The following is an 18832-nucleotide window of genomic DNA, read 5'->3' on the forward strand; positions in this document are numbered from 1 at the left end:
AGAATAGCATCCAACCTTAGTGATATGAAAGAAGAAAAATGACATCATTAGATCAATTTTCTCTCAATTTCTGTTTAAATAATAAATATGATCAGAAATCCAGGAAAATAAAGAAAGACCACATTACCAATGCAAAATGAAGCTTAAAACTAAAATGAATGGACAACGGAAGCAACAATGGCATCTTTATATTCAGTATATATTAAAGTTTTGAGTTCATAGAATGCAAGTTCTGCTTTAGGGGCCATATTCAACCCCGAAAAAGTAATAATAAAAACAATCAAGTAGCTCAAAGAAGAGAAAGAAAGGCATTCAGTCTACCATGCATTAACTCCAAGGCTTCTTATTCCACTACCCTGATTAAATCTTTCACAAAATCAAAGGTGCAAGATATCGAAGAACCCTCACATTTACCAAAATCCCATCCAAATTTCTCGCTACTGTTTTCATGATAATTCCTTCTTTCTGTCCACCTCTCTCTAAAGCACCCAGCCTTATTGATCTTTCTTCACTTCTTTTACCTTGGCAAGCTTCTCCAAATAGAATTCAACCCAAAGGTTCGAAATCCACAAAGCACTGACCGAAATCGCAGTAACCACAACTACAACCCATGAGAGAGAAACCCATCTCGGTATCACCCCATCTCCCCCTCCAGTAAAGTAGAAGACACCCATTTTGTACATGAAATACGGACCCATGAACCCCCTTACCAGTGTATACACAAAGTAAAAAGCAGGGGTTAAGGAATCATACACTTTGGCTGCCATTTTTGAGTGAGCTCTTTGCAGTCGAGCAAGGGTCCAGGTGTTTTGACATGCGCTCGTGAGCTCGGCAAGAATGAGGAGAGAGAGAATACCGGGAGCTCCATAGCCTGTGAGATACCGACAAGTAGCGAGAACGAAAATGGTGGCAACATGGTGACCAATGAAGAGAACATCACTTGGAAAGAAGATCAGGTAATGAAGGATGTCGACGAGAAAGTACGCAATGCTATAGTCGAGAATTGCAGCCTGAAATGGGGTGTTGGGTCCTGCAAAGGGGAAGCTCTCAGGGAAGTTCTTGGGGTTTGTAGAGAGAGATAGAGCGGCTTTCGCGAATTGGGGTTCGGAGGATAGAGAGAAAATGGCCATTGCAGCAACTGGGGTGCCATGGGCTAGAGAGATGAAGCAGCTTGCTGCTTCCTTTCGAAATTCAGGGCGATGACGGCGGAAAACAACGAAGTAGGCGGAGAGATAGACGAGGAGAAAGAAGGCCAAGGATGGTAAGAGGGCCGGGAAATCGAATTCGAGCATGACGGGCGATGGGGGTCTTCTCTCTTTCTACAAATATTTAAGGTTACTGGTTTTTTATCCAAGAGATTGAGATTGTTCGTTTAAAAGCAGCTAGTCTTCTCTCTCTTGGTTTTAGTTGTTTCTCTCTCTTCCTATAGGATTTCTTGCTGGCTCTGCTCTGATGGGCAAGGGTTTTGGGTTCTCTCTCAATACATATTAGGGCAAGGGTTCTTCCCTGTCCCCCTTCTCTCTCTTCTGCAATTTCAAGGTTGTTGTTCTTTCTCTCTCTTCTGGGATACGGGTACGAAGATATTCTCTCTGCTCCACGTGCATTGAGCGAGGAGGGATTACGCTGGTTTTTGAAATCGAGCGGAGAGAGAGAGAAAGTAGTTGCGCTTCCCTAGAGTGAGAAACCCGGGAGGAGCCTGGGAGAATTCATATCACACTTCCCTAGAAACATAAACCTGCAACTTCATACGCAGGCGGGCGACTCAACGCTCTTCCCTGTGGCTTAGAGAGAGAAAGACAAGTCGCATTTCCTAGAGAGAGAAGTGGCAACTCCTAGAGAGAGAAAGTGGACTGCAACATGCAGGAATTGGGCAAAACAGTAGGCCTGCCTTTGGGAAGAGAGAGAAACTTAGCAAATGTTGAGAATTCAAGCACACGTCAAACAAGAGAGAGAGAGTAGGAAAGGGGGAAGGTTTGAAGTGAGAGAAAATGAGAGTTAGAGAGAGAAAGTGAGGAGGGGGGGGGGTGAGTTATTAAGGTCATGGGAGATCACAAGGCAGGTAGGGAGATGGTAGAGAGACCATATATTTATATTGGTCCATGTAACCAATAAATTTTATGTGCTTTTGAGTTTTACTACTTCTATAATATTTTCAATATTTTTATGTTTCAGAAAAATATTATTTTTTAAATGCCTCGACTTCGAAAATTGAATGTCTAAATATGGTAACAACTTTAGCAAAATAAAAGAGAATTCTTTCGGTGTTATTTCAGACTTTTAAAAATGATTACAATTTGAGAGCGAAATTTATTTTTATTTTTTTGTATAAAGGCTTCAGAACTTTAAGATCTGTTTGTTTTAAGTATTGAATCATATTTTCAAGATTGAAAATAAATTTTTTTTATTATCATTCAAAATAAAAAAAAGTATAAACATAAATTACAAAAACAATTTAAATTTTTTTTACAAAAAAGAAGATATTTAAGCACGTGTCTCTAAAATACAAGGAGATAAGTATGAGAGGACATTCGTGGAGTTTGGATGATAGTGGTGACATAGAAGGGAGTAAGCGGGAAGAGAGATAAGAGAAGCTTAGAAAGAGACAAAAACAAAGGTAGAGAGAGAGAGATTTTGAATAATGATTGAGAATTACGTGGGAAAAGAAGAACGTAAGTATCCATGGTGGGGTATTAAGAGTAGTAATAAGTTGGACCAACGGCCAGGGCTGTTAGCCTTGGCCCTACCCCGGCTCATATCTTGATAGGGCTAGCCCAAGTTAAGTCTTAGCCTTGTTAGGTCGGGTCAAACGAAAAAAAAAAAATTAAAAAAAAAAAAGATTGTGTCGAGTTAGGCCGACGCCGGCCCTGACCCGGCTTTCATCCTACTTGACCGGGTCGGGGCACCCAACCAAACCCATTGCCGGCCATGTAGATTATACGTTCTAATAAAAAGTGGGGTATATATCTTAGAGAAGATCTTTGGAGAGAGGGAAGTTCAAATTATCTCCAAAATGGAGAGAGATATTGTAGACAATGTAAATGAATAAAAAAGTAGACAGAATTATCGCCACCTAGGAATATGCTACCATGCCCAGCTGGATATGCTTTGGGATGGTTGAAATTTAATACATGCATATCGAAGATTGAAGACAAAATATCAGAAAACTGTCAAATCACAAAAAAGAATTAATCACATTATTATATTTGCTAGTAAAATGGTTACCTGCAAATAGCCTTTCGAGCAAATACCTTTTCCACATGATTTTTTTTTTTTAAAAAAAAAAAAACCTAAATTTTGTAACTGAAGATGAAAATATATTTGGAAACTTGTTTCATACGGGGTTGAAGGCAGAAAGTGTTAAGAATCCATCTTTAAGATGGATGGAAGTAAGTGTTTCATTTAAAAACAATAGAAACTAACGGTCTAAATTTTTTTTTACTAGAATTATTATTTTTTTAAAAAAAATTTATTTATTTTTTTATATTCATGTTCCTTATGTTAGAGATTACATGTCCTTAAAAATGAAGTCTTAAAATCCATCTCAAAAATAGATTTATTAAGAAGGCCCGCATTTCTACATATGCAGACTTAGCCGCATAGAAACAAGCTCCAATATATTTTAAGATTGTCACAAATATTTCCAATATTGAAACAACATTTTTCGAACTATTTGAAGGTGTGCTTTATTTTGATTGTTTAGAGCTTCCGCTCTATAAAAATCGCACTTTTATTTTTTAAAAAAAAGTTTATATAAGGTTGCAACCTTAAAATGTAGAATTGTATATGCCCATAAAAAATCCAACGGAAAATATTGTTTTGATATTGAAAAACCCTCTAATTGATCATCTCGACAGCAAGATGTATAAATATGAAAAAAAATAAATGATGTTGAGTCCCATAAAAAGTGCATCTTGCAACACACTATCCAAACCCTCCATTTTCAAGATTTTCACATGTTTATAGCTCTACTCGATTTTAAACGTTTTTGGAGTTTAAAGTTTTATAATTAGATATAAAAATACATTTTAAGATAATCCTAAGAATATTTTACACCAAACCAAAATTACATGTTATAGTAAAATTTAGAGGTATGCAAATTGTTTAAAGTTGCAACACTATAGAAACCACAGCCTTATTTAAAAATCTTGAATAACATAAATTACATCCACCAAATGACTTTCACATCTGTTTGTTCTAGATTCCAAACTATAAGCATTTTCGTTTTTAGCCCTATCCAAGATGATTATAAATATACCAGAAAGGACAAGGTTTCCATGTGTCTGCTCACTTATTTATTTATGTTTCTATGAGGACAAGGTTTCCATGTGTCTGCTCACTTATTTATTTATGGAGGTTCTCTCTCGAAAATTCATATTAGAGATTTTAGATCCAATTTTTTTTTTTTTGAGGGGTTGACAATCTATATCATGCTCAATATAAATATAAAAAACCAATTTTAGAAGTAAAAAATAATATTATTGTATGTTTGATTATTTTGTTTCCCATTGATTTGTAGATTTTTCATGGGACCACCACTTTATAACATCCATCTTTAAGATGGATGTTAGTTGCGTCAAACAATGCACATGTAGATTTGCATGGCAAGCAAGCTACACTTTTTTTTGGCGTAAATATCACAACCTAGTGACCTTACATCTTTGCTAAAAGACTTCATGCTCCTATGGGAGTAATGTGTCCATTTAATCCCTTGAGTAAAACCAAATCTAGGAGTAATTTTAGGACACCAAAATATAGAGATGTAACCCCTTCAACCCATAGAGCCTCTTTAGATGACATTTAATTTTATTTGGTATAAACTAACTTATCTAAAATTGATATATTCTAGATAATATTATCTTGTTGGTTGTTTGGTATGTTTTTTGTATTAGGTATAATATTGTTTTATTATTAACTTTATCATAATATCCAACTACTATTAGCTATTTCAGGCTAAAAAATATATAATTTTCAGCATATTACTTTATGATGGACACTCACAAATAACAAGTAATTCATTATCAGACATAATCTTATTGAAATAGTGAACTATTAGTGCTAATGAATACATCCAGCAAGAAGATGAACAAATTCGTTGGAGATCTCAATGGACGGTGAGATCTAAGTGTGAAAAACTCAAAATTCAAAACTTTTTTTCTTTTGAAAAATAATCACATACCGCTTCTTAGGCAGTTACAAAATTTCAAATCGAAAAAAATCCTCCTAAATAGGTCTTCTGACCTAGGGAGTAGATGTCGAGTATACTCTTGTGGTAGCATAGTATATGTGCTCAACATCTTTTAATAAAGAAGCGTTTGCGTTGAGTTTAGATCTCAAAGAAGCAAAAATTTTCCTTTTAAGTAAAATGCATTTAGTTGTTTAGGGGTTGAAACTAAGAAAATGGCAATTAGGGCCTCTTGTGACAAAATAATCAGAGAGATAATAATTGAAAATAACTTTAAAAAAGGAGCACCTTGTCAATAAATTAGTCCATCTAACTACCATATGGATTTTTTGAAGGAAATTTTTTTGATAGAGCTGCAGCCAAGCCTCACATCAAACTCACAAAAAATTATAACTATTGCATTAGAAATCCTTCAAATGGATCATCTCAATCTTGATTATTATGCTTGTGAAAAAGAATTAGGATTTTGAACCTTAAAAAAAAAATATTACAACAAACTATCTACATCGTTTATTTTTAAGTGTTCGCATATCCACAAAACCACTACCCTTTTTTGAGCTACAAGTTTGATAATCAGTGGTGGCAATTGATTTTAGAGCCATGGTAGAGATTTCGCATCCCACGATGCTTTCTAGATGAGCTCTCGAAGTGAGCTGTACTTTGCTTTTCATAAGGCCCAGGCCTTTTAGAAACTGCATCCTTTTTTTAAATAGTTAAAGACCATTTTATTAACGGTGGGATTTTTATAAGGGGCCAACCTTAAAAACACAATTTACGGCCCAGGCCTTATAAAAATTGCATCCTTTTTAAAAATAGTTAAGACCATTTTTTCAAGGGTGGAGTTTTTATAAGGTGCCAACCTTGAAAACACAAAGTAAGGCTCACGTTTAAATATTTGCTAAAGGACAATTTAAAAAGCCCAGGCCTAAAAATTTATTTTCATCCCTCGTTATGAAAATTTAAGCACCAAAAATAGTCAGAGCCGAACGGATTCATAAACAATTGTGAAATTTAAAATGGATACTCTAGATAATGTGTTACAAAATACATTGTTTTAGGACTTGAAACTCCTTTTTTTTACATATTTATACATCTCGAAGTTGAGAAGATCAATAGTTTTTTGACATCAGATCAACCTTTTCACGTGGATTTTAGAGGTGCACCTTACTGAATACATTAAAAGATTCATGCCTCATAAACTTTTTTGGGAAAAGTTTCTATGCTTCCCCTACAGCATAAAAGTTTTATCCTCCCCCTACCATCCAGCTGTCTAATTTTGATCAAGAGTGCCACTCACCATTTGATCTTAGATCCAATGTATCAAAGTATTTTATTTTTAGTTTTTTTTTATACAAATTGCATGAATATAAAATTTGATATGTGCCATCTTCTCATTGGGGTGCACCTATAAAAAATATTAAAAATAATTTTTCGATAAAATATAATGACCAAAATACCCCTTGAAGTTTTCAAGGGTATTTGGTCATTTTATTTTATTAAAAATACTTTTTTTTGTACTTTTCGCTAGTGCGAGTTTAATAGAGGAATGGACATCCAAAATTTGGTGTTAAAATGGTTTATAACAAAACTATTAGAAATAAAATAGGTTAGAGACGTGACATTGTGATTTGGGCAATCTTAGCTTTCCATTCAATATGGACGGCTGGATAAGGGAGAGGATAGAACTTTTATGCTGTAGGGGAAGCATTGAAAGCTTGCCCCAACCTTTTTTAGTTAATATTTTTATTGAGAGAAATGTGCATGTAGAGAGCAAGATAATATGAGAAATTATATTATCTCTAGTAGATACACACTTTTTTAGTTCATATGTTGATTGAGAGAAATGTGCATGTGGAGAGCTACATAATATGAGAATATTATACTATCTCTAGTAGAAACCATTTAATCAATGGATGGATGGTTAGAATAAGTAGGAACCACTAGAACAATATAATACTCCAACCATACTTCAGCTATTATGTATTGCTAACCTTGGACTAACCAGGGTAGCATCATCATTTAGCTTCGACCGCTTAAGTTGGTCGAATTACAAAAATGCTCCTACTTGTTCAGAAATCAGGATCTTAGAGGTAATTTAGTTATTTTTTAATATATGAGGTACTTGAGGAAAATGGATATTGAAAAGTAGAGATTGTATACAATGAGATTATTTATTTTTATTGCAAAGAGGTCACAATCACTCTTATTTATTAGATATCAAATTAGATGGTTTGGGCAAGTCCTTGTACAAAAAAAAAAAGTAAATGATCTCTTTGTATATTTTTCTAAAAAAACAAGCATTTTAATAATAAATGGGATTATTTGACACCTAAATGATTTTGTAAGAGAATTGACTATTTGCCCGCTATTTCGCTAAGAAGCATCATGTATAAATGTTCTAAAAGACTTCATCTTTATTTATATATATATGAAAAAGCTGAAATTAACCCAATATCGCATATGAACATAAAAGCCTAACGGCCCAGATTGAATCTGAATCGATCTGACTATCACAGATGTCCAATAGTGTTTGAATTTAAATACTTTTTCTACAAACACAAGTCACTCAAAATTTTACAAGTGTGTTCATAAAAAATAGTTGAATATTTGAAAAATATCAAAAATATATTTTACATGAAATAAATTGACTAAAATACCTCCAAAAAGCTTTAGACGTATTTTGGTCATTTTATTTTTTGCGAATAATGTTTTTTATATTTTTATTAAGTGCGTCTTGATAAAAAAAACACATATAAAATTTCAAGTGATTTGAATTTGTAAAAAAAAAAATTTAATTTAAACACAAAATGAAGTCGTAACCGTCAGATTAAACTAGATTCAATCTGAACCGTTGAGCTCATATGTTCATATACGCTAGTGGGCTAATCCCAGCTTTTATATATACATATATATATACATATATATATCACAAGAAGCTAATTAATTTTTTGAAAGCTATTTGACAAGAAAAACATTGACTTGTGTAGTTAAACTAGAAAAATGATAAAAAAAAAAACAATAAAAAAAGGACAGTATACAACAAGACCATTTATCTTTAGTACATTGAGAACTTAAAACACCTGTGGCAATTGGATATGAAATCTATCGGAGGGAATGCCATTGTGCATTGCTCAAAGTCCAAAAGAAAAAAACGCTTTTAACTTTGCGGCACACACCTAGCCATCGGATTTTACATCAATGACTAGGGTAACTGTGACCTTTTTATACCTAATGTAAATGGCCGTTACAGTATTCAATCCCATCAAAATATATTTGCAAACATTTGCAGGACTTGACAAGAAAATGCACATATAAACAAAATTTTCAATAAACAATATAAAATTCAACTGGCGCCAAATGATAGAATTACATATCACGAATTTACAATGACTACTATGGGACACTTATTCAAGGAGCCTAGATCTACTAAAAGAGTCTCTCTCTCTCTCTCTCTCTCTTTGTGTTTGTGTTTGTGTTTGTACGTGCCACCGCACGTGCGCTGCAATGCATGCAAGGAGGCTCAGACAAGGTGGAATAACTCCTAGGCGTTAAGAATTCCCATTCTTGGTATTGTACTAATCTATCAACCTAAAGATGCCAATCACTTGAAAACATTAACTAACAAATATTTCAATAAATACAAAGGGATGTGTTTTCGGCAAAGAGACATGCTCAAATTCGGATGATCGAAGCACTTGTTTGGTCAGGATTATTAAGGTAGCTAAGCTCGACAAAAGTACCTCCACTAACTCCCTTGGCCAATCTTCCAGGATTGATACATAGACATCTTGAGTACTTTTCAGTATCACTACCTTCTCCAAAAGGTAGAGCCTGAAAAACAAGAACAAGAGTACAATACCTACATTTTCAATAAAAACATACATTTATTTATTTTATTATTATTATAATTTTAAAATGGAACCCCAACAACCAGGAATATCCTTGTAGTTCAGATCACTGGAATCTCTCAAAAGTTAACAGCCCCAAAATGACCAAAAATGCACTTCCTGTGCTAGATTTCAAAGTCGTACTTTTGGGATTTCAATAAAAACATGAGCATTAGTCTTGAGGCACAATATCAACATTAAGCCACTAACTAAAAAATGATGTCCCTTGGAATAGACACATTGTTAGTTATAATAACTTTCATTAGTTAAAATAACTTTCTTTTGTGATATAAAAGCTAGATCGGCCGGTTGAACAGGCCACCGCTATACCGGTATGCGATCTGGATCAATGGGAATCAGGGAAAATATTAATAAAAAATAAAATTCAGGTGAGAATCAAGAGATTATAGGGTCCACCGACCCAAATTGCCCTCCCACCGATCCCAAATCCTATAGGGAGAATCCGGTTTGACCAAGTCTTGTTTAAAACAATGCTCGCTACTATGAACATCACCTCATAAATGCTATTTTCATGCAGTGTACTTCCCTTGACAATACGAATTTTTTATGGCACAGGTAACAAATGACAAACCACTGCTGAGTAAACAAGGATACTAAAGATATGATTTGTTGGTTATTTAGGAATTATTAAGACATTAACCTAAACATCAACATGCAACAATTTTGGTGGACATGGGACGTTAAGGATACATGCATGCAAAAAACATGAGCGCCCATGTATGTATGTGTATATAGGTCATTACCCACATGTTCATAATATGGTGAACTTTGTTATCCTACGCATGACCTGTTGGGACCCAGGCCCACTATTGTAGATCATTTCATGGCTGCGGATGGCTTTTGTCGCCTTTCAAGGTTAATGATTGAAAGTCTTTATAATGCAATGACAAATAATTTTTGTTCAGCAACTCTAATAAAGCACGAATGTGTGTAACAATTATATAAGAAGTTAGAGCCTTTTGCTTTTACTGATTCATGGCCACGGGCAATGACAAGGCTACCATTGTCCAAAACTGGTTTGTAATTGAGGGCCTGGCCACTTTCTGCCCAAAAATCTGGAATATCTTAATAAAGTTTATCTTACTAGAGAATGTTGGCAAATCCCAAATGCATACAGAGAAACACACACATACATGTATCCATGTATGCATGAGTACATGCATGCGTACATACATGGTAAACAGATAAAAGCAAACTAAGACACAAATGTGTATATGTGCATGCAGATGCGCATAAACAACTATACATACATGAGTGCATCTAGTAATTCATAAAACAGATTTAGTCATACAAGAAAGATATGACACGTGAAAAATATCAGATACCTTAATAAACGGCGCAAGGTCAGAAGGCATGAGAAGAAGATCAGGTATGGAAGCCATATGTAATGCTTCGGGTGCAATAGAAAAATCCAAAGGCAGTCCTACTGAAGGCGGGTAAACAGGGTAGAAGCTGCTCAAACAAAACAGAAAAAATGGCATCAACCCTAAAAGGTGGTTGCAAAAATGCAAGGACAGAATTAAAATGAATTGATAAAACTAGTGGTAATAACAAGATACACAGAGGAGAAACTAAATATTACGAGAAAAAAGAAAGACAAAAAGGTCAACAAAGCGTACCAGCGTTGCTTTATGACATGCGATACAAGGCGTCCAATACGGTCAATTGACAGTGCATCAGTGCTCATCCGTGAAACCTCCTCACCACTGAGCTGCTTTAGGACATCTGCAGTGCAGCATCCTATAGTAATCTGCCACCAGCCAACCCTAGAGTGAGCATACGACTTTTACGGCAAGTATAAGAAGAATATTAAACTAAGACCTACATATGCTTCAGTCACCTTTTCACCAAAAAAGAAAGGACCTGCTTACTACTTGGGAAACAACTCTCTCTCTCTCTCTCTCTCTCTCTCTCTCTCCATTAGAATCATGTTCTATAATTATGTTTGTTGAATAGAATAGGGATTTTAAAGGCATCAATATCGGTTATAGCCAGAGTTGCCCTAGAACTCAGCCACTGCTTGAGGCGATTTGACTAGGCGAGCCTCTTTCTTTGAAAATCGTACTCTTTAGAGAATATTCACTGGATTTTTTGAAGACTCGAATAGAGACATTCAGACTCAGGTAGACTAAGCCTTGGGCGAGTCCAAGTCAGATTTTCCAAGGATTAAAAATGGGTTATAGCATGTCTAACAAATGAAGGTCGCTAAGATTACGTAGATTCAAGGTACAACATAAACTGCAAAGAACTTATATAAAAAACAAATACATAGATTTTGATTCTGCATAGAAATTGTAATTTTTATATCGGCCAAATTCACACATATTACTAGGTTAATTTGTATCATAGTTTCGAATCTCACTCAAACATACAAATATTTTTTTGGGAATCACTATAGGAGGCCCTCCACCATGCATTTCTTAAAGGCTTGAAAACAGAAGCAAGTAAATATGAGATCATCTAGTGGAACTTTAATTGAAAAATCATTTGAATAGATGGAAGTTAGAAGATACAGCCAATATCATGGCTCCTAAATAAAACATATAGCAATATGGCAATCACATAATGATAACAGATATAGATGCAAATGAACACTTTGAAGAACATCCATTGGATCTATTCGAATAAACTATGCAAGAATACATCAAACAAAAACTTTTGGAGAAAGTTTACATAAGGTATCAACCTTATACTGTAGAAGTAAGGTGCAATTTAAAAACCCTTTGGAAAATGTCATCCTGACACTGGAAAATACTCCAATTGATCATCTTGACCTCAAGATGCATTATCAGTGTTCAAAAAAGTAGACCGCCCAGCGCCTAGGCGGTCCAGAAGGCCTGGGCGCCTAGGTGGCCAAACTAGGCTACAATCCTTGGCCGGCCACCCAAGGCCTGCGCCCTGCCTATAAGCAAAAAATTTTTTTTTTTTTCATTCTATTGATTTTATTAAAATATAAAGGGTTTCAAATGATGGGTTTTAGGTTCATTGGAAACCTAAACCCACAAGAACCCATTTTAGAGAGAAAGAAACCTCAAAAAAATATCATTTTCTAACTTTCATTGGAACGAAGTTGGATCGAAATGTTTCTCAAAGTTACGAAAAACAGATCCAAACATCACCCAAGTAGATTTGATTTAGTTTTGAAGTTTTATAATCCTATTAGAGGGTGTTTTTTTTATTATTTTAGCATCAGAAAACATCTGAGAGGTGGGACTTTGGAGTTCGAGCAATCAAAGTGCAAAACTTTATTTTTTAGATTGTTTGTTTTATTTTGAGATGTCTTCTTCAAGATCTAGTCGAAGTAGAGATCCGGGTTGGAAATATGGATATAACCCGAATCCAAATGGCAAAAATTACATTAGATGCAATTTTTATGAAAAAAATACATAAGGGGACATAAACCGGTTTAAGAAACATCTTGCCGATATTAAGGGGAATGTTGCCCCTTGTAAAAATGTTACTCAAGCTATCAGAGAGGAATATATGAGTTTTATAAAACAAAAACATGAACAAAATCCTTGTCATTTGAATAGATCTATTTCTGCTACTTCTAGAAGAAGTGACCCAGGTTGGAAGTATGGTTATAACCCAAAACCAAATGATAAAAATTGTATAAGGTGTAATTTTTGTGAAAAAGATACCAATGGGGGTATTAACCAATTCAAGAAATACCTTGCTGGTATTAAAAGGAATGTTGTTTCTTGTACAAAGGTTCTTGAAGCTATTCGGGATGAGATTAGACAACTTCTGAATTTTAAAGAACCAAAAAATGATAAAAAATGAGACTTGTTCTATGGAAATATCTTCTCCAGGTTCTTCTAGAAGTGGTGATCCGGGTTGGAAGTATGGTTATAACCCAAATCTGAATGACAAAAATCATATTAAATGTAATTATTGTGGAAAAGATACTAATGGGGGCATTTACCGGTTTAAAAACCACCTTACCGGTAATAAGGGGGATGTTGCCCCATATAAAAATGTTTCTGACGCTACTAGAGAGGAAATCATACAATATTTGAGTTCAGGGAAGCACAAAAAGATAGAAAAAGGTAGAGCAGCCAAGACTCCTAAGGCCTCATCTACACATACTAGTAAGGAGGTAGATGAAGAGGAGGAGGAAGAGGCAGATTCTTAAGAAATAGAGGATGACAAGCATTATATTGAAGAGGGAGATGACTCTGATGATGACAGTCTCAATTCTAATGCATATAATGAAGCTTACCCTATTCTTTCTGATGATGATGATGATGATGATGACTAAAGACTCTTGGTGTTGAGTGTTGACTGTTGTGTTGAGTGTTGAGTATTGACTAATGTGTACATAGTCTCATGGATTGTATATTTTCTCTTTCTTATTTTTCGTTTCTACTTTCTAGTTTCTAGTTCTCCGTCTACTATCTAATTTTTGTACGTACAGTCTACAGTGTATCAGACTATCAGTGTATGGTTTTACTGTTTTGGATTATCAAAAATTCAAAATTCTCTTCCCGACTTCTATCGTCTTTTTTTTTTTAACTGAGATCATGGTCTTATGGATTATCAAAATTCTTATGGATTAATCATTATTAGTCATCAGTTTTTTTTTTTTTCAACTGGGCCTCAGCTCTCAGTTTTTCTATTTTTTTTTCAACTAAGCCGCCCAGGTTCTAGGCACCCGCCTAGGCGCTGGGCGGCCTAGACCCTTATGGCCGCCTCGTTGCCACCTAGTGCTTTTTGAAACACTGAGCATTATGGATATGGGAAAAAAGGATTTCAAGTTATGAAAATAGTGTGTCGTGTATCTCTTACTTTAATACCAAGTTAACATGTTAAAAAAAAGTAGCTTATCCTATAATGCATTATCTGGACCGTCCATTTTCAAGATTATTAAGTGTTTATAGATCTACTCAATTTGGGCCATTTTTTCGACAAAGTTTGAAAATGTGTCGTCCTTTGGTTGTTTAAGGTTGGGACATTATACAAACCTCACCCAAAACTTTTAAAAGTCCTATTTGCTCTTTTCAATGACATTAGCCAGCAGAAAGTAGGATATAACCATAAAACATTGGAACATGGAAGCAAACAATGTTATAAACCAATGTTAGAAAAGCAACCGAGTCGACTCTGACTTGGCACATTGCCAAGGCAAGTTCTTTAGGCAAACTTGGGTGATTAAAAAGTCTAAACAAAATCAAAAGTTTTTTTTAGTAAATCACTAATTGAGGATGTAAAATCTATATAATGTTTATTTTTTATGATGGTTTGTAACTTTTCTTATACGTTATCTATTTCTCTATTTTTTCATTTCCTTTTGGCTTTTTCTGAATTGTTTCAAGCTATAAATCAATTTTTTCCTGTTTCCCTCTTTTGTATATCTTTTTCTGTTTCTTTTATACTTCAAAAAAAAAATTCTTTTTTTAAAAAAAAAATTAACAGATATCTTTTTGTTGCATTTTTTAGCCCTTTTTGGGCGCATACACTACTGGGGTGAGTCCACTTGGATTTGCCGGACTTACTAGTATTGGGCAGGGGTTGAGTTGCCCAAACCGAGTTTTTTAACATTGTTATAAACTTTGCTCAAATAAATGTATATCTACCTCATTTGAGATTAAAACCCCAGGATTCGCAAGACAGGTAATCTGTAGCAAAAATAAAACAGGAAGTCAAATAAAGAAATTCTAACCAAATACAAAGGCATAATTAGAAAAAAAAAAAAAAAAAAGACAAAAGGAATTCAATAAGTCAGATTATGCACTCAATGTATTGCACATACTTGCTGATCAGGATCTGTCGATGGATAGATTTCAAATGGAGGCTGCAAAGTAAATAATGTAAAGAGTTAATTCGTGGAAGCATGTGGAAGGCCAAGCATATGTATCCATACAAATTCTGATACACCTAATCAATCACCTGAGGGAAAACAAAGTCATTGTGAGCATCACGGGTAGATGGAACCAGCACAATACGAGCAGCCGGACCCATATGTGCACAATAGTCATGCAGCTGAAAGTAAAGAATAATGCATTAAAGAAGCAATGAAATGTAAGAATGTGTTGTAATTTGATTTATACACCACGAAACCAAAAACTCATCGGTATACAAACCTTATTTAGAATTTCCTCTTGGAAGACTTCAGCAAAGCTTTCATCAATGGTTCCTTTCTTTATCTTGGGGTGTTCAGTATCAACAAATGGCCCCATCTGCCAGAGTTTTGAAGAAGTTAAAATTGCTCTTGAATGGTTGGAGTCCCATATACATCATGGTGTTAAAAAAATGGCTCACCAATATCAAAAGTTGTGGTTGTTTCCTCCTAGCATATGCAAGCAATTCTGTTAGTGGCTCAAATAATAGGTTATCAGTGGTACTGAGAGGACCTGCTGCAATAACCTGTAGCACATACACTGAATTTCAGTACTTACTAACAAAAGAAAAATAAACAAAACAGAAGACAAAAAACAAAGTCTAAACATGAAGGGCATGAGAGATATACAATTGATAATTCTCTTGAAGCCTTTGTGGCCGGTTCACCATTTTGGTCCGTGGCTTGCTTCTTTGCAGGTGGCAAATCCAAATCAGAAGAACCAATAAGTGGAAAAGAGTCGACCAATTTTGATGCGATGAAACAGTGGCCACTAGGATTGTGTCCCTCAATTCCAATCACCTGGTAAGGTCACTCAATCTAATTATCTAGCAAATACAGAATGCAGCAAATTAAATAACAATATAACCAATAAAAACTAATTTACTAACAATCTACAGAATAATATACAATTTGGTCAAAACAGATACATACCTGACCTGGAAATAAGGAAAACTGAACCAAATTCTTGAGGTCAAGGCGCACTCGCTGGCCCCCAGAATGCTCCACACTAGCACACAGCGAAAATAAAGTATGACAGAAAATATAAATAAGCTAAATTTGTAGCCAGTATATGTGAGATAAAAGTATATCATATAGTCCAATTAACTATGGAGAAACATAGTCCATTGTGTAATTAGTAACTCTATGACATTAGTACTTAATGAAAGAATTGGAGAAATTGAATTCAACAAAAGAGTCAGAAGTACAAACCTGCCCTGAAATAAAATCGACTTGTCATTCAGACGCCCTTCTCCATCACAGCATACCATTCCGACAGAAAATAATGTTTTCTAAGGCAAGATGCACATCAGAGTTATTTGACACTCATTTATTTTAGGGAATGACATGCAAGACATCAAAACATAGACCAGAAACAGGAGGAAGCAGCTTAGGTCCTCATTATTTTTCATTTGATTGATTAGTTGGGTACTCATAATTACTTCAGCAAATTACCCAAAAGCCACTTCAAAAAAAAAGGATTACCTGTGAGGCCAAAGTAGCATCAGAGGGTTCTCCACATTCTCCTGAGGCAACCAGTGCAGATGAAAGTCTTCGAATGCGATTTTCAAGGGCATTAAACTACTTAGCCGATGCAAAAAAAAAAAAAATCATTAGGAATTCATTATTCTCTTGATAGTTCATTAGAAATTTGCATAAAGGACAATGAAAGCTTATTGATTAAGCAAAATACATTCATAGAAATAATATCCTTTACCCTGTCCTCAACTTTGTCATACATGAAGCGGAAACCTGGTTTTGGCCACGAGCCTTGAACTTGCAAGGAACAACTTTCAATATCTTGGACTCTTCTAATGACATCATCTCCTAAAGCGTCAATTTCTAGGTCTTTTGTATCATCTGCTTTAGAATGAGAATTAAATGAAAGCTGCAACAAAAATTTGTTTGTTCGTTGGCCAAAAGGGGTTGCTTGACTGCTCGTCCTTCTTGAAGATTTTTCAGAAATAGACTTCCCATTCCTTTCTGGAGATCTATCCATAGAGATGGGGGTTGATAGATCATTGAGGTTGTCAAAATAAGACTGTTTTATTGGGGTATCAAGCATACCCTCTTCACCATCTTTGTGTTCCTCACCCAACAACCTGCACGAAGTGAGATAGCTAATAATAAATATGCGATAAATAATTAATTAACCAAAGCAGTAATAAAATCTCCACATATGCAGTTGAGATTAGCAATGTGGTCTAGTTTTCTGGTTAGAGTGTCTTAAAGACACAAAGGAATAAAATTTAGTTGGCCATTAAAAAGGAAAATGTGTGCACGTCATTCAACCTATTATTAATAATCAAACTACCAATGAGAACAGATGCTCACATGTTCACGTCATTGCTGGAGTACATATGTACATTGGACTCTTCCTTAAGAATATTATGCTTCTGTTTATTCTGAAGGTGATGGAGAAAACCATCCACATGAGCATTTTGCACCTTGGATCCATCAAGCTGCCTGACAAGTGAGAATATTCCATTGTCTTGTAAATAATGAATAATTGAGACACATCAAAACAAATTACAAACACAAAAACTTCTAATATGGAATGCAACTTAAAACAACTCAGAATTGATATAAAAGCAATCAAAGAATCACAAAAATCTATTAAAAATTAATCCTCTATGGAAATAACAATAAGTCTGTCATTGCAGATATTGTACAATCAAATTGGGTAGATTATGATCACCAAAGAGCACATTTGAGATCTTCACTTTTCAGTATAAATTACGGATTTGCAAAAACATAAGGAAAAGAGAAAATACGCAAAAAGTGCATAATATGATACCAAGGACATATGAACTAAACTCGTGTGTCACATTTGAGTTAATAAATAACAGACAAACACAAGAGGGTATGGCCCAATTGTAAAATTAACGCATCAATGAAACAACTACATTAAACTTGATAAGCAGAGACAGTTTAAGCACATAAGAAATCTTACATGTTGAGATAATAGACTTCCCAACTGTTAAAGCATCAATAAAACAACTACATTAAACTTGATAAGCAGAGAGAGTTTAAGCACATAAGATATATTACATGTTGAGATAATAGACTACCCAACTGGAGACCAGATCAGAAGGGCTTAGCTTGTAATTAATGCAAAAGGCAACACCTGAAAAGATAAATAACACACAATTAATAAAAGGGAATAAACTGAATGCACTGAAGTAGAGAGGTATACAGGAAGAAAATGGCACTTACATTTATTAAGAATTTCGTCCTCATCTTCAAGGGAGAAATTATTTTCAATGAACTCAGATTTTATCTCTTGTTCCATTGTGGTTAGGATAATTGATTAAGTGCAGATCATGGGCAGCTAAGAAAACATGGAGAAATTCAGTCAGATTATAATTCAAGGAAACCAACATTCTATTATAAGATAAACCAAATCGCACACATGTAAGAGAAAGAGGAGAAATTGGTAGCACCATTTCATAGAGAGACAGAGGGTAACAAATGAGCACATGTATCAGAGAGTTTGTGAGAGAGAGAATGCAATCAAATTGCGTCGTGCCTAGTTAGCGTAAGAGAATACAAATGGCACATGTAAGAGTGAGAGAGGCAAAATCAGAAACGAAACAAAACCGAAAGAAGAGGAGAAAGAGAATAAATGATCCATACCTCTCCTTCAATCTTTCAATCTATCTGCTGAAACCGTAGAATCAATTGCCCAAATCACCATTTCAACTATCAATGTTCCCACTAAGAAAGAAACCCTAGAAAAACAATTTCACCATCCTTCAAATGCAAGATCTCTTCAGAGTTCAAAGAAACCCTAGTTTTCAAATATGCGGAGTGATAATAAAAGGAAAACCCTAAAAATGTAGAAGCCCTACCCTTCCCATTTTCCGAGTAGAGGGATAGGTTTGGGAAATTGGTTTTTGCTCA

General features: G+C 34.8%; 2 protein-coding genes across 3 annotated transcripts; both read right to left on the reverse strand.

The window, feature by feature from the left end:
* Positions 1-318: 318 nt before the first annotated feature.
* On the reverse strand, positions 319-1438 carry LOC18448766 (TLC domain-containing protein At5g14285). The gene has a single exon (XM_006858827.4). It carries the CDS (start codon positions 1290-1292, stop codon positions 495-497), a length of 798 nt encoding a protein of 265 aa, XP_006858889.1. The 5' UTR covers positions 1293-1438; the 3' UTR covers positions 319-494.
* A 7048-nt stretch (positions 1439-8486) lies between these two features.
* Positions 8487-18712, reverse strand: POLA2 (DNA polymerase alpha 2). 2 transcript variants are annotated; one of them, XM_006858826.3, is made up of 17 exons: positions 18566-18712; positions 18146-18260; positions 17981-18056; positions 17264-17395; positions 16647-17031; positions 16415-16510; positions 16142-16221; positions 15863-15938; positions 15560-15730; positions 15352-15456; positions 15174-15269; positions 14980-15072; positions 14843-14884; positions 14667-14708; positions 10710-10840; positions 10416-10542; positions 8487-9013 (listed from the first exon to the last, which is right to left on the reverse strand). In XM_006858826.3, the coding sequence occupies exons 2-17, from the start codon at positions 18219-18221 to the stop codon at positions 8855-8857; spliced, it is 1887 nt and encodes a 628-aa protein (XP_006858888.1). In that variant the 5' UTR covers positions 18222-18260; positions 18566-18712; the 3' UTR covers positions 8487-8854. The 2 variants fall into 2 exon arrangements, with proteins under 2 accessions (XP_006858888.1, XP_088725236.1); XM_088869110.1 differs by having other exon boundaries at positions 17883-18056.
* Between the last annotated feature and the right edge of the window lie 120 nt (positions 18713-18832).

Source organism: Amborella trichopoda, chromosome 6 (assembly GCF_054954075.1).
Source record: "Amborella trichopoda isolate Santa Cruz 75 chromosome 6, AtrichopodaSantaCruz75HAP2 v2.0, whole genome shotgun sequence".
Classification (NCBI taxonomy): domain Eukaryota; kingdom Viridiplantae; phylum Streptophyta; class Magnoliopsida; order Amborellales; family Amborellaceae; genus Amborella; species Amborella trichopoda.

Coding starts and splice junctions, on each gene's coding strand:
- LOC18448766 (XM_006858827.4), bottom strand. CDS start 1,292: ATGCTCGAATTCGATTTCCCGGCCCTCTTACCATCCTTGGCCTTCTTT.
- POLA2 (XM_006858826.3), bottom strand. CDS start 18,221: ATGGAACAAGAGATAAAATCTGAGTTCATTGAAAATAATTTCTCCCTT. Junction 15,073..15,173: donor AAGAGGAAATTCTAAATAAG/GTTTGTATACCG, acceptor CTTTACTTTCAG/CTGCATGACTATTGTGCACA. Junction 10,543..10,709: donor CATGTCATAAAGCAACGCTG/GTACGCTTTGTT, acceptor TTGTTTGAGCAG/CTTCTACCCTGTTTACCCGC.